Raw genomic sequence first — 13,390 nt, 5'->3', positions numbered from 1 at the left:
AGCTACTGCAAATATCACTTAGAAAACCTGTAAATCTGAGGCTTGAACTGCCAGAGCCTGAACAATGGACTTTGGATATGTTACGCAATAATCACTTATTCAGAATAATTCTTCTCATTCAACTCTAACTTACAGGGCTTTCTAATATTTTGTTTTATACAAACAAAATCTGAATTGTTGCTTAGCGTCAAGCTTTTGAACTTCATACTAGTGGAATGTAGGTCATTTTAAATAAACGTATCTAACTCGCACCTCTGCTGTGTATTTCAATGTCCTTTCTCTTTTCCCTCTTGTTTCTTTCTGTGTTAATAAAATGGCCACTCTCAGGACTCTCCCCTCCTAAATGAAATCCTTCTTGTGCTCGCTAAAGCGAAATCCTCCCACAGTGAGCTGGACCAAGTGAGTATCACACCGGCGCGGGTCTGGTGGGTTGGGCATCCCCCATGGCCGCATGTCTGGGCCGTTCATTTCCTCCTACCCTCGTCGACGGGGTTTGCTCCAAGAATAGAGGGACTCATGGGTCATTGCGCCCTCATTCATTTAGGCTCGCCTCATGGGTCATAGGTCATAGCATTATCGGTGGGATACCACGTTTTGGTGGCCAAGCTGTGGGTTGCATTTTCACAATGCTGAAACTTTATTCAAAATGTGTTGGCAGCATTAAATTCATAACGTCCAAAATGTGACACATTTGTTTCTGAATGCGATCAGCCGATTAGCTGATAACGTTTTTTTTAATGATTTGTGGAATTGGATTTTTAATTACATAATTATTAAATTGTGCTGTTTAATATAATAATTTCATCAAAATAAGTCTTTTTAAGCTTGTGAAAATGTCAATTTGGTGTTGTAAGTTTAAAAATGTATTTAAATCTCTAGTCTTATTTAAGGACTGTTAAATGATTAATGTTTTTTTATATGTACCAGCAAAATGTGTATTTTATGTTGTTCACTTTTCGCATTGTCTTATGATTGTACCTGTTACCTATTATCAAACAAAATTTCACTATGGACTCATTACACAGACTTTGATTCCAAATTTCTGATGCAATATTTAACATCATAATTGTAGCAAAGTTTTTAACATTTACATTTTTAAAAAATTTACATTTAACACTTTACTTTGTGTTATATTCTACAGTACTTGCGAAGGGATTTCTAATACAGATGCTGAGCTAGTGACTGTACATTGTTCTCTTTTGACTGGCACAATCCATCTTTCTAAAGTCATAGAAATGCAATTGTATATTTCTCTTTTACCGCTGGAAAAATGGAAACACAAAAATAATATTTGGTATGATGTCCCATGTACCTCTATAGAAATATTTTATGTATAGTTTACTTCTATGTTCCAAACTTGGTAATGTGAAAAGGGTCCATAATGGAAGAACTTTTTTAGACCGTAATGTATTTATATTCTGAGAGGCTAAGAGGTTTGTGTCATTACTTTATAACAAGGCTAATTGATGGCAATCTTGAGGTGAAACGCATGACAAGTACACAAGTTACGAATCAGCTTACTTTTTTCAAGAAACTAGTAAAGTAACGCATTGCTTTTACAATTACAACAAAATATCTGTTACTTTTTCAAACAAGTAATGCAAGTTACTTTGTTTTCCCATTTATTGACTGACAGCTCTAGTGTCCCCATGTTGAGAGAAATCGGAAGTGATCTCCTGACGACGCGCAAGTTAAAGAACCCAGACACAGCTGGATCATTTCCATAATGACTCAATCCACCAAGAGCAGCACAAATTAGTGTCTGGTTTAACCCTCTGGGGTCCTTCGGCCCAAATGGACCCGAAGCATTTAAATATATATATTTTTTAAATCATAGCTTTATTGGAATGGTCCGAAATTTGGTGACTTTGTTGGTACTTGGTAAATGAACACCCAAAAAATTGGGGACAGGATTTGAATAGTCAGTGGTTGTAAAAAAAATAGTCACACTCAGGACCTTTGGGTTTTTTTGTGCGTACAATCTACAAATCAGCCACGATCCAGAAAAAAAGCACGCAACAGTGAAGGGGTGAATCTATAAAACATCAAGAGTGCAAAACAGACACATCCACACACACACACACACACACACACACACACACACACACACACACACACACACACACACACACACACACACACACACACACACACACACACACACACACACACACACACAAACACACTTTTATACACATACACACTAATAAATTCAGATTACATATGGGTTTTGAATTTTTAAAATGCTCAGTTTGTCCACCAGATGGATGGCATCCATCTCATTTCAAAAATTGCTTTCATGAGGCCTAGGCTTGACTCTAAAATGAAATACAGCTTTAAGAAAAAAAAAAAAAAAATTCTATTATATTCAATGGGGAAAAAAATGGGTCATAATTATTGCATTAATATTAATTATAAATCATTTTTATTTTTGAAATTATCTCAAAACACCAAAAAAGAAAAGAAAAAAATATTATAAAAAACAAGTAAAAAAAAAAAAAGATGATTTTTTAAAAATAAATATTAATCCCACCCTTCCGGCCCATTTGGACCCGAAGGTCCTGAGTGTGACTCTGAAATGAAGGACCCCAGAGGGTTAAGACATGCTTTTTGGGCATTAAATAATGGCACAAATTCCAGTAAATTGACTAGCACAAACCTTAGTAAATCACCTTGCATTATTATTCATTTTAAATAATAGTCTCCTATAAATTGTGCGTCACAAAGGGAAACTCCTACAAATGCATATGCAAAAAGGTCAGCCGCAAAAATAACCCTCTGCATGCCTTTTCAGTGCTAATTTTTCACTGTGTAAATCCTGACAGAAGTTCTTTAACATCAAAAAAGGTTTTGTGCTGGCTCAAGCTGTAAGTAAATCTGGCACTTGGTGTGAAAAGACCTTTACATTTGCCAAAGATAGAACTTTTGTTATACAACAAACAAACCAGCAAGCCCTGAACAGGTGAAAAAAGTAACGTAACACATTACTTTCCATAAAAAGTAACTAAGTAATGCAATTAGCCTGCTGGTCTTGAACCAAAACCCCCCTAGGGCCCTATCATACACCCGCTGCAATGCAGTGCCAGACTCTCGTCACAAGTGTTTTTTGCTAGTTTCAGCCTGACGCAGTTATCATTTTCACGTCCTGTGCCACATTGTTTAAATAGCAAATGCATTTGTGCGCCCATGGGCGGCTGGTCTGAAAACGAGATGTGTTAAGCCGCATTGTTGGCGCGTTGCTATTTTGAGGCAAATGAAATAGACTGCGTCATTGACCAACAAAAACCTGGGGCTGGTTTCACAAAGCTATTTTAGACCGGCTATAGTGTTATATTCTAAAATTTGCTCATAGACTAGTCTAATGCAAGTTAGACTGTTTCTCAAAAATAAAGACTGACTTAATTTAGACCAAATTTTTTTTATTTTCCCTCAGGCTAACTAAGGTCTAAGACTCTGTTACCTTGGCAACCAGCAGTAACAATCAGTTACATTACAAACAGCCAAAAGAAAAGGGAAAATGGCCCTTACCATATATATTCATCACCATTTCAGTGGTGTCTTTAAGTTTCTCTTGGGGTCCTCCTCCCGTTTTTGGATATTTCCTCTTAAATATTTATTTTTTGGCATCTTGTACCATGTTTTTGTATCTTTTCTGTACGTCTTTAACGCTCCGCTCAATGGTCGGATTAACACTGTTAACTGTCGTAGCAATCTTTTTCCAAATTAAACATTTCTTCTTGTTACTACATTCTCTGCTAAACTTCCCAAGTACAATGTCCTTGTAACTGTTATACTCCTCCAACAAACACATATTTTCCGCTGGGGTAAACTGCACTGAGCGATTGAATGCGCTTACTCGATCCGCCATGTTTTTTGTTTTGAAAAGTGTCTTATTTTACCCAGAATGCATTGCAGTGTAGACCTACTTAAGATAGTCAGAGGCTGTGTCCGAAATCTCCCACTACTCACTATATAGTGGACTATATAGTGAGCTCGCCATTTTGTAGTGCTGTCCGAATGTATAGTGATGATTATTATACCCTATATAGTCCACTCAATGTATCCCAGAATGCATTTTGAAAAGTAGTGTACAACCGATGGTCACTAACCCAAGCCCTACATACCATCATGCATTGCGCTGATCGTAAAAGACCTATCAGCATCATCTTCATCTTTAACTTACAATTTGACGACGTCTCGCTAGCGTAGCAAGAACAGCACGTCGTTTTCTGTGTCTAGAAATCCTGTTTCTTTTGCTTATCCGCAAAATCTTCTGAATCACGAGAACAAACAAACAAAAAAGATAAATATTGAGTGGCATCTCCACAGAGTCTAAAAGCTGTTTTTGGTAAAAGCTGAGTATTATGAGCAAGATATTTGATAACATAGATCTGTTTTTTTTTCTCCAAATGTCGACAGGCAAGAGAAAACGGTGTGGCGCGAAAATGAAGATATATGAAATATGTGTATTAAGCTCAATATAATGTAATGTATTTATAAAAAAAAAAATCTATTTAGCCCAGAGCTGGCTCGGCACCAGCTGACAGATGTCTCGAGAGACGATCGAGTAGTGTCCGAAAGTGGTGTTTCTATTATGCTGGTGAGCTCACTATATAGTGCTCTACTCCCTACCCCCTACATAGGGGTTAGGGAGTAGTGGTTTGAGTGGAGATTTCGGACACAGCCAGAGTCTTAAGTGCTTTGTGCAACGGTCTGATTTAGATGTCTATCTGAAGTCTGACTATATCTACTATATATAAGCCATAGTCAAATTCTATGTTTGTGAAACCGGCCCCTGCTGTTCTAAAGTCAATGGCGCAATTTTTTTTTGTTATTTAAAGAGCGCGTTAGTAATGTGTGCCTATACGCTGATTTCATGCAGCCGTTATTTTGAAATCGAAAGCGAGGCTCCGGTGGGAAGAAAACCGGCAGTGCCGCCTTTAATCACAGGAGAGTCGCGAGTGCGATGGTGTATTATTGTGTTTAATGTAGATAGTAGTTATTCTAAAACTGTACATATATTTATTTCATACTTTAGACTATATACAGTGAAATTCATTTATAAATAAAATTATTTTTTTATATATAATTCAGAAAGTAAAAAAAGTAGCAGGAACGAACTATATACATATCCTATATTGGATATTAACATCTAATCGCGGCAGCAGCTTCAGGTTGGTAGTCCAAGGCATTGTTGTTTATCTTTCCTTCCGGGGTTCTTCCCACCGGAGCCTCGCTTTCGATTTCAAAATGGCGGCTGTGTGAAATCAGGGTATAGGCGGGTAAAAAACGCACGTACACTTTGTCCCGTATATGGTCTGCTCCTTAACCTCATGCATGAGCAGATCCGTTTCATCGGTAGAGAAGCGTTCAGTTTTTCCGCTTGCAAAGTCCGTCATGTAAATAGCGAATCCGCCATGGCGCGAGTGCAATTGGCTTTTAAAGTAAATGGGAGATGAGACTCTGATTGGTTTATTGCACGTTACGCCCAAAACACACCCGTTACTCATTAAGAGAATAGCCTTTTAGACCATGTGCCGCACACCGATTTTTCCCGGCGTTAAAAAGTAGATTCGGACACGACCCAAGTGCACTTGCGCCGTGTGATTTAAACCATGCGCTTAGATCCTTAAAATAGTGCCCCTAATGTTTAGAAGGTAGAGTGTCGAAATAATGTCAGTTTAGATTAAAAAAAAAATAGTCAGTGTGGTAAAAATAAGTTAAAAGCACAAACAAACAAATCCCTCTCATTACAATCAGCAAAGCAAAGTGCCCTATGTTGGATCCCTTTCTTATGTTCAGTATGTTTCGTTATTGTACTATTAACAAATATAACGTGTGGACTGATTTAACTTACCATTGTATAAAAAGCAGCTCATAATGGCGTTGAGACACTGAATTAATTTCTTAGATGTTTAAAAATGTTTTGCGATGAATGTGTATTTGTAAATCAACGTTCATTTCACAAGTCAGAGGAAATGTTGGCCGTTTCTAAGTGCTTTCCACCGGCCAAGTTCCGACTTCATAGCACTATTTGTTGGAAACTAGGTTACCCAGTGTTCTTTGCTTTCTTTGGTCCAGAAAGCTTTATGCAACAGCAGCGTGCACTAGTAGAGGCTGTCTCTGAAGGGAAGGGCTAATCACTGTGCACATCAAATATTTATTCTTACACTGCATTTCAAGGCAATGTGCTATAAAAGGCTGCTTTTACACCGTCAGCTCAGTGTTAAAATGTGTGTGAGGTGACTGATGGTTGGGCTGCTTCTGCTGGGAACATGCTTGAGTTCTGCCAAAACACTTTCTCTGTGGGGTGCCTGGATTTCTCTCTCCTGGATCAGTTGTCACTTTTAAATCATGCTCTGGTGTCAGTCTTTACAGGATGTGGCACATTCAGTTGTGAATGGTTTATATTGCAGTGTCATTTCAGAAAAATGTACAACACTTTACTAGCATGATAAGGTTCAGGTAAATTACTGAAGTTTTGATTATCCTGAAGAGTCTGTTTAAGCAATGCCATTCATATTGTAACAGATATATGATTTTTTATTTGAAGATATATTTTTCACTCTGAAATGAGGTCTTTTGAGATCATGTACCATGCAGCCCCAATCTTTTTGTGTTTATTTTTTTGCTTGCTAATTTGGTCTTTTACAATGTATTAAAGTTTGCTCATGGGACATATTCTCCATGGACATTCAAATATGTCGCGAGGACTTTTTTGATGTAATCTGATGCTGATTGACATATAGATGTCTGGGACCGCTGAATATTGTTATCCCAACATTAGACAACGCAAAAAAGCATTCTGGCATGAAGAAAAGACAATGATCCTTTCGCAATACACAAGTTCTCCTGTCGAAGTTTTTTTTTTTTTTTTCAGAAAGACAGACGTTGTCTACAGCGTTTTTTAAATATTGGTTTATAGTCGCAGTAAAGTAAAGTTATTCACTCTGCAGAGTTGAATTAGTAGTGAGATGCTGGATGAAGCAGCGCGCGCGCTCTCGCTGATGCTCCTTCGGGCTCACTTGGAGACGTGCGCGCATCTCTCTCTCTCTCTCTCTCTCTCTCTCTCTCTCTCTCTCTCTCTCTCTCTCTCTCTCTCTCTCTCTCTCTCTCTCTCTCTCTCTCTCTCTCTCTCTCTCTCTCTCTCTCTCTCTCTCTCTCTCTCTCTCTCTCTCTCTCGAACTTCATCGGCATGGCCAACATGGAGAGCAAATACAAACACGTGGATGGCTGTTATTTTTCTCTCGTTCCTTGAGGAGTAGCGGTGAGCTCCGCATTTATGAACGGATTTAGCGTGATTCTCGTTAAAGAATAGTTGCGTAATGAGATGCTGAGAGGCGCGAGGTCTCTGTCCGATAGGAGAGAATGGACTGCATTTGTATTGTTACTACCAAGGTAAGCGCACAGAGTAACAATGATTTACTGCGACCATCTGAGTGCATCGGAGTCTGTACTGCATTAGAGTTTGGCTTTTTTCTGTGTATTTTACTAATTACATAGTTATGGCAGTATTATCATCTTGTCCTGGGAGTCAATTAAATTACTTTAATATTAATAATAATATTTTAATATTGTTTTTATTGTTGTTGTTATTGTCTACTAAATAATAATTATAATAATAAGATTTATTTTATGTCTCTTTGGACAATATATTTGTTTAACCAACAATATAACCAAATATTCGAGATTGGGGGACCAAATGTCAATCTGCCTTTTGAAAACCCTTATTGATTGAGCACTATTCAGTGTTGCTGTCATTTGCCTGTATTTAACCCAGGGCTTGCCCTGATCAATTTGCTGCCCCATATAGGCAAGATTTTACATGCTATCCCGTGCATAGATGGATCAGTGTTTTTGAACGAATCTATTAAATGATTCAGTGCTCTCGCAATGCATTTTTAAACAGTCATTTGTTGCCAAAGATCGCAGTCTTTTAACAATTAACCGTATACAGATCTGTTAGCTAGCTATTTCAAATGTAGTTAGCATCGTCTAACTACTATGCAATTAGTTAACTGTTCATTCATTACATTTCATTACCTTTGCTTTTATTCCCTTTTTCTTTCACTTAATTTTCTTTGTTGGGCACCAGAGGGCTTCGGTCTTTTTGACATTGTAGGCTATCTGGCTATAATGCTAATTTGGTGATGTGAAATCGGCCATCTGTCAAGTCTGTGAGTCGCTTTTGTTGTAATATTTATATAATATTTCAAATTAAAAGTATTAAAATAGTATTCGTAAAAAAAAAAAATGTAATAAAAAAATCTTCACTCATATGGGCACCCCAATGGATGGGCGGCGCTCCTAACATTTGCCTATGCCGCGGGCCGGGCCTGATTTAACCGATTCTCAGCAGCACCTGTTTGGTAATCTGGCTTTGCTTAGCATCTTGAAGCTTTTGGTTTTAGGTCATCTATACTCAAGTTTAAGACAATGTGCTGTTTTTGTTAAGCTCATTCCATCGAGATATTATGATTTATATCATCCCCATATTTTGAGCCTCAGTGCTCTCCTTTCTGCCAAGCAGAGCTACTGAGCCCATATGATCCAGAAGCAGCCTGCCTACGAGCCATGAGACTTACTATCAGAGACATCACATGTCTTCTTTCCTAGTATCCCCATGTACCAACAATACCAAAAGCTTAAGGGACGTGCTGTCCAAAATTGGTGGTTATATTACCACTGGTGTGATGTCGTGAAATTTCTGCACTTTCTTCCCCCTGTAGTTTCTCCCTGGGCTGTAGTTCAGTTCCTTCATTACTGTACTTTATGCCATTATATCTGTTCATAGATGACTGAACACGCAATGCTGAATTGCTCTTTTTTTGCTGATTTGTTTGAAGAAAGAAAGATGGCAGCTGGATGCCTTGACAATATCTGGTGTTTTGTATGCCAGTCTTTCCCATCCTGCTTTAATGCCGTTTATCTCAAGGGTCTTACTGTCATTTATCTTGACCTCCATGAGGCTGACGTCCTGTCTTTGATCTCTAGCACTGTCTCTCATAACTGTGGGCTGAAATGATACCTACTGTTTGATTCAAATTGGACTATTTATCAACAATATATGAATAGCAAGCATATTGAATATTGTGTTAATTTGTGGAACTGATTTGAGCAAGTATATTATTATATTTGAAAGTGATGCCAGGCTGCATTGTGTGTCACAAAGTGTCTTGGTTTGGGAAACTGGACAGTATGAGGCGGTCATTGTGACTGGGCCAGAACCGTGTCTGATGTCTATGTACTTATTTTCTGTTATATGATCATCCATGGTGTGAGAAGAATACTTTTTCTTTCTTTTTTTTAATCATTATTAATGCGTGGTCACATAAGCAAAATTTTGGCAAAATTGTAGTTGTATGAAGCACAACGGTCTTGACTGTAAGCTTGACCTTTGATGACTATGTAAATAAAGTTGTATTGCACTGCAGTGCAAGCTGAATTTTGGCTCAGCGTGGAGTAACATTTTGCACTGAACTGTATCGCTATACGTTTACTTATTTTCTGTACTGTTTACTGTGATAAATATATTTTTTCAGCTACGGCATACACTTAAAATTTATCATACCTAAATATAGACTACACAAATGACATTTCTAAGTAAACTGATGAATAACCTATGAGCTTCTGTTGTCAGAAATGTTGCAGATGAGGCTATTTCTGCTCAAGAGAGCAGCGTTTGTGTCCCTGTGTGGGAATTCTCTCGTTCTGTCTCTTCCCCTGTTCAGACATTGAGGCTTCGCGGAGGACGGGCTCCAGTTGTGTGGAGTGACTGCATGTTTTCTGCATGCATGACTGCTGATTCTCATGTCTCCTCTGGTTGGTCCCAGCCACAGGGCATGTCAGACTTGCAGTTAAAAGCACATAGATTTCCATGTGGGCTTTGCATCGACTTCACCCAAGTACCAAGAGGCAAAGTTAGGAAAAAAAAACGTTTAATGCATCTTTGGCTTTCTCACTGTCCTCAGAAAATACTTTTATTTACACCTTATACATTTATCAGAGTTTAGTATCATGTGATTCGGAGGTTTTTCCTCCATAAACTTTCCTCTTAAACATTTTCTTTGCTTTCTGATGAAGTTACTGACACCCACACCGTCCACATGATATTTGCTTGTCAACATTATGCACTCTGTCTGAAACGTTTTAATCAGGGTCAGAGTTTACAGTGCAGCTTTTATTAAGTCTACAGGCCTATTAAGCTTAGCAGTGGAAAAGAGCTCTGTAATAAAAAAACTAGCCACATACTGGCCTGAAGAATTAAACAGACACAAGTAATTCAGCTCAGTTGTGCGCGCGTGTGTGTGTGTGTGTGGTGTGCACCGCCTAAATATGGTGTAATACGGCTGTGTGGGAGTCGTTGTAGCGTAGCCTGCATCAAATGTCATGCTACACATTATCTCAATCCACGCAAATGAATGACTCATTGGTTCAGAAATGGACTATTCTCCTCTGGGCATTACAGTCTGCGCTAATCACTTCTTTAAAATATTCATCATCTTTGTCTGTCTTGAGAGGTCTCACAGCAAAGATTCAAATGAACGTAGGAGGCACCATTGTCATCTAAACGTGAATTGCTATACTCTACTACATAGCTGATGTCTCTCAGGTCCCTATTACTCTTGCCATTTTTTATGCTTGGTGGTGAAGATGCCAAGCTTTCTCAATCTCCTTGTGCTTTTATGCTGAATTATGCATTTAGTGGCTCTGAAATATCAAGCAGGAACACAGTATTTCTTCATCTAAAAATACTCGGCTGTTTTTGGGTCCAAGAAGCTGCTGGTCATCACTGATGGAGTAAAGGCCCGTTCACACCAAGGACGATAACCATAACAATAATGTTGAAGATATAGTTATGCTAATTCTGGGGGTTGGGTGAAATCGCGTTCTGCAGGGCGCTGCGATACAACCGAAAAGGGCACCTTCACTTTCGCGATTAAAGGGGCAGGGGCTCAAGCCCTCATGTGGTTCTGTTAAGGGAGTGAGACAACTAGGGCTGTATTCAACCAAAGAAAATCTTGGTCGACTGAAGTTCGGACATTTTCGGCTTAAAATCGACTAAAAATGACGTTAGAAAAAAAAAAACGTTAAATTAATTAGCTGCGCACAGTGCGCAGTACTTGGTAGCCTTGTTGCCCGCTTAAATGAATTATAAATAAACATAAAAAAACTAGTAGGCTATTTGCAGTATATTAAATCATTTTTGACCTAATTATTTTGCACTGAAATGTGTCTGACACACGAGTCTGTCGGCTCTGACAGCGTTGCATCACGTGCACCTGCGCAATATCATGATTTCCGAAAATAGTACTATGTTGTCAACTAGTGATATCATCACAAGAACTGTTGAGGAATATGCAACATAATTTAGACAATTATTTTTTGTTAAATGTTATAATAATAAGTTATAACTGTCAGACACTATCATTTCAGCCGCTCTGTGCATGTCCTCGCACAGGCTGAACATAGGAGAGATCAGCTTCGCGGCCGAGACACAAACTTAAAGCTTTTACTCTTAATAAACACACTTTAATTAAAAAAAGAATATTTATTAAACAAACCAGATCAAGAGCAGAAACGAAATAAAGTGCATAACTGAAAAATAAAGCATAGGCTCAAAACTAACACAAACAGTCGGCACAGCGCAAATTGCGCATTAGGGTCCAAACAAAAAATAACAAAGTTAGGTTATCACACTAAAACATTGAAATATGCGAATTCTGATATGTTCATATAGCCTACTCAAAACAGACAGGGCAAGCTAACGCAGACAAGTGAGCTCACCACTTTTAGATGATTTGTCATGTTTGTCGTCGAGCTGTGGAAAACTGTTGGTTGCAAACTTTGCATTCGACCTTTTTCCCGTTATCAATTTTAACAAAATGCGGCCACACTGTCGATTTCTTTGTTGTTGACATGTTAGAAGAGGACTGACCATTAAACGCTCTCACAATTAAATAAATAATATTCAGCATCAAACCTTCTATAGCCTACTTATCGTTCTCTCTTGGGTTGAGCTAATCCAAAAAAGGTGAAAACAAGGGGGGTATTCTGAAGACAGACTGTTACCTGTGAAACAAGGGTACTCTGAAAACACCCCCATTAGCAGTTAGTGCTTCCCACCTGATGAAATGAGCGTACGTCAGCGTGGCAAAACTGATAAAATGAACGCGGGAAAAAATCGACCAGTCAGAATTTTGGTCGAACCAGAACGTATCGACCAACTAATCGACTAGGACAGTACAGCCCTAGACACAACAAGCCGACGTAAAAAAGAACTGCGGCGATGAAAGCTACAGAAAAAAAGAGACTGCAACCGGCCCATGCGAAAACAAGGATACATATCTGAAAGACATTACATGTAGTCACGCAATGCTGACGTTGTTAACATTAACAATTTGAGAACAAAGTATAATTTGCACGGTTTTGCGTGATATGATAAACTGTCTAAACTGTTAGATTTAATCAGCGCGATTTACTGCAATGTTTCTTACTTGTTCAGATGACATTTTCCGGTGAAAATTCTTATGTGGGTCATACTTCCAAAAAGAATAATCTGTGATTCTGAATGAAAAATATCCACATCGGCGCGAGACTGACAGCTGCACACTCTCCTCAAACACTGTGTTCATCCGCGCTGTGCCGTGTCGAGGGTGTCGAGGTACAAGTCACGTAAAGTTGATAATTCCGTGCGAATGACTGCAATTGCAGATTTCGAACAGAGATGGCGACAAACAGCGGACTGCAGCTTTAACAACCCATTCAGTAATGAGGTTTCATGAGCCTCATTTGGAGAATATTTGCTTAATTTCCTGGGTTTTCCTGACTGAAAAAAAACTAGGCGGAGGCGGTAAAATCCAGATCATGTATTTTAATAATAAGATAATTTAATTTGTATTTTTTGTAGACCATCATATAGCCTACTGTGTTTCCCACAGTATTTTTGTGGGTGGAGCTCGGTACCTCTAGGGGGGTCCGGGGGCATGCCCCCCAGGAAGAAAATTTTGTACATTTTAAAGATAAATTCATTAATCTAGTGACCGCCCGAACCTATGATATTCTTTGATTTAGATATCTGCATCTGATCATCACATTACAATTATTCAAATTCTTAGTGTTAAGCATAATAATATGGTAAAATATCACACTGAAGTAGGCTGGTTTAAAATGAACATTTATTTAAATTAAAAGTTCTTCTTTGGGCAAAATTTAATTTCCTTAATAGCCTAAACAGAGGCTTTACTCCCTTCGAACTTAAATTGTCAATGTTTCATTACATCACTGTTGGCAAACACTCTTATCAGAATAATTTTTTTACCTTTATAATAGGGCTTTATATAATTGTATGTATGTATGTATGCTCCATCTTTCATTTCAAATGTTCTTA

The 13,390-nt window shown here is 38.3% G+C and overlaps 1 protein-coding gene across 21 annotated transcripts in view; it reads left to right on the top strand.

Moving 5' to 3' along the window:
- The window catches only part of dlg1b (discs large MAGUK scaffold protein 1b), a 116,449-nt gene that overhangs the window by 15,772 nt on the left and 87,287 nt on the right, over nt 1–13,390 (top strand). For 11 of the 21 annotated variants that reach the window (XM_056264728.1, XM_056264727.1, XM_056264731.1 and 8 more), the window contains exon 4: nt 328–399. The exons of 9 other annotated variants lie outside the window; for them this stretch is intronic. In XM_056264728.1, the coding sequence (XP_056120703.1) occupies nt 328–399 (72 nt within the window). Of the gene's footprint in view, nt 1–327; nt 400–7,353; nt 7,399–13,390 lie in introns of those variants that run through there. One more of the 21 variants, XM_056264746.1, reaches the window with a different exon arrangement.

Source organism: Rhinichthys klamathensis, unplaced genomic scaffold, assembly GCF_029890125.1.
Source record: "Rhinichthys klamathensis goyatoka isolate OS25496 unplaced genomic scaffold, OSU_Roscu_1.1 h1tg000011l_1, whole genome shotgun sequence".
In the NCBI taxonomy this organism is placed as follows: Eukaryota; Metazoa; Chordata; class Actinopteri; order Cypriniformes; family Leuciscidae; genus Rhinichthys; species Rhinichthys klamathensis.
Note: the sequence above shows the minus strand (reverse complement) of the source record. Positions and strands in the feature narration are given on the sequence as shown.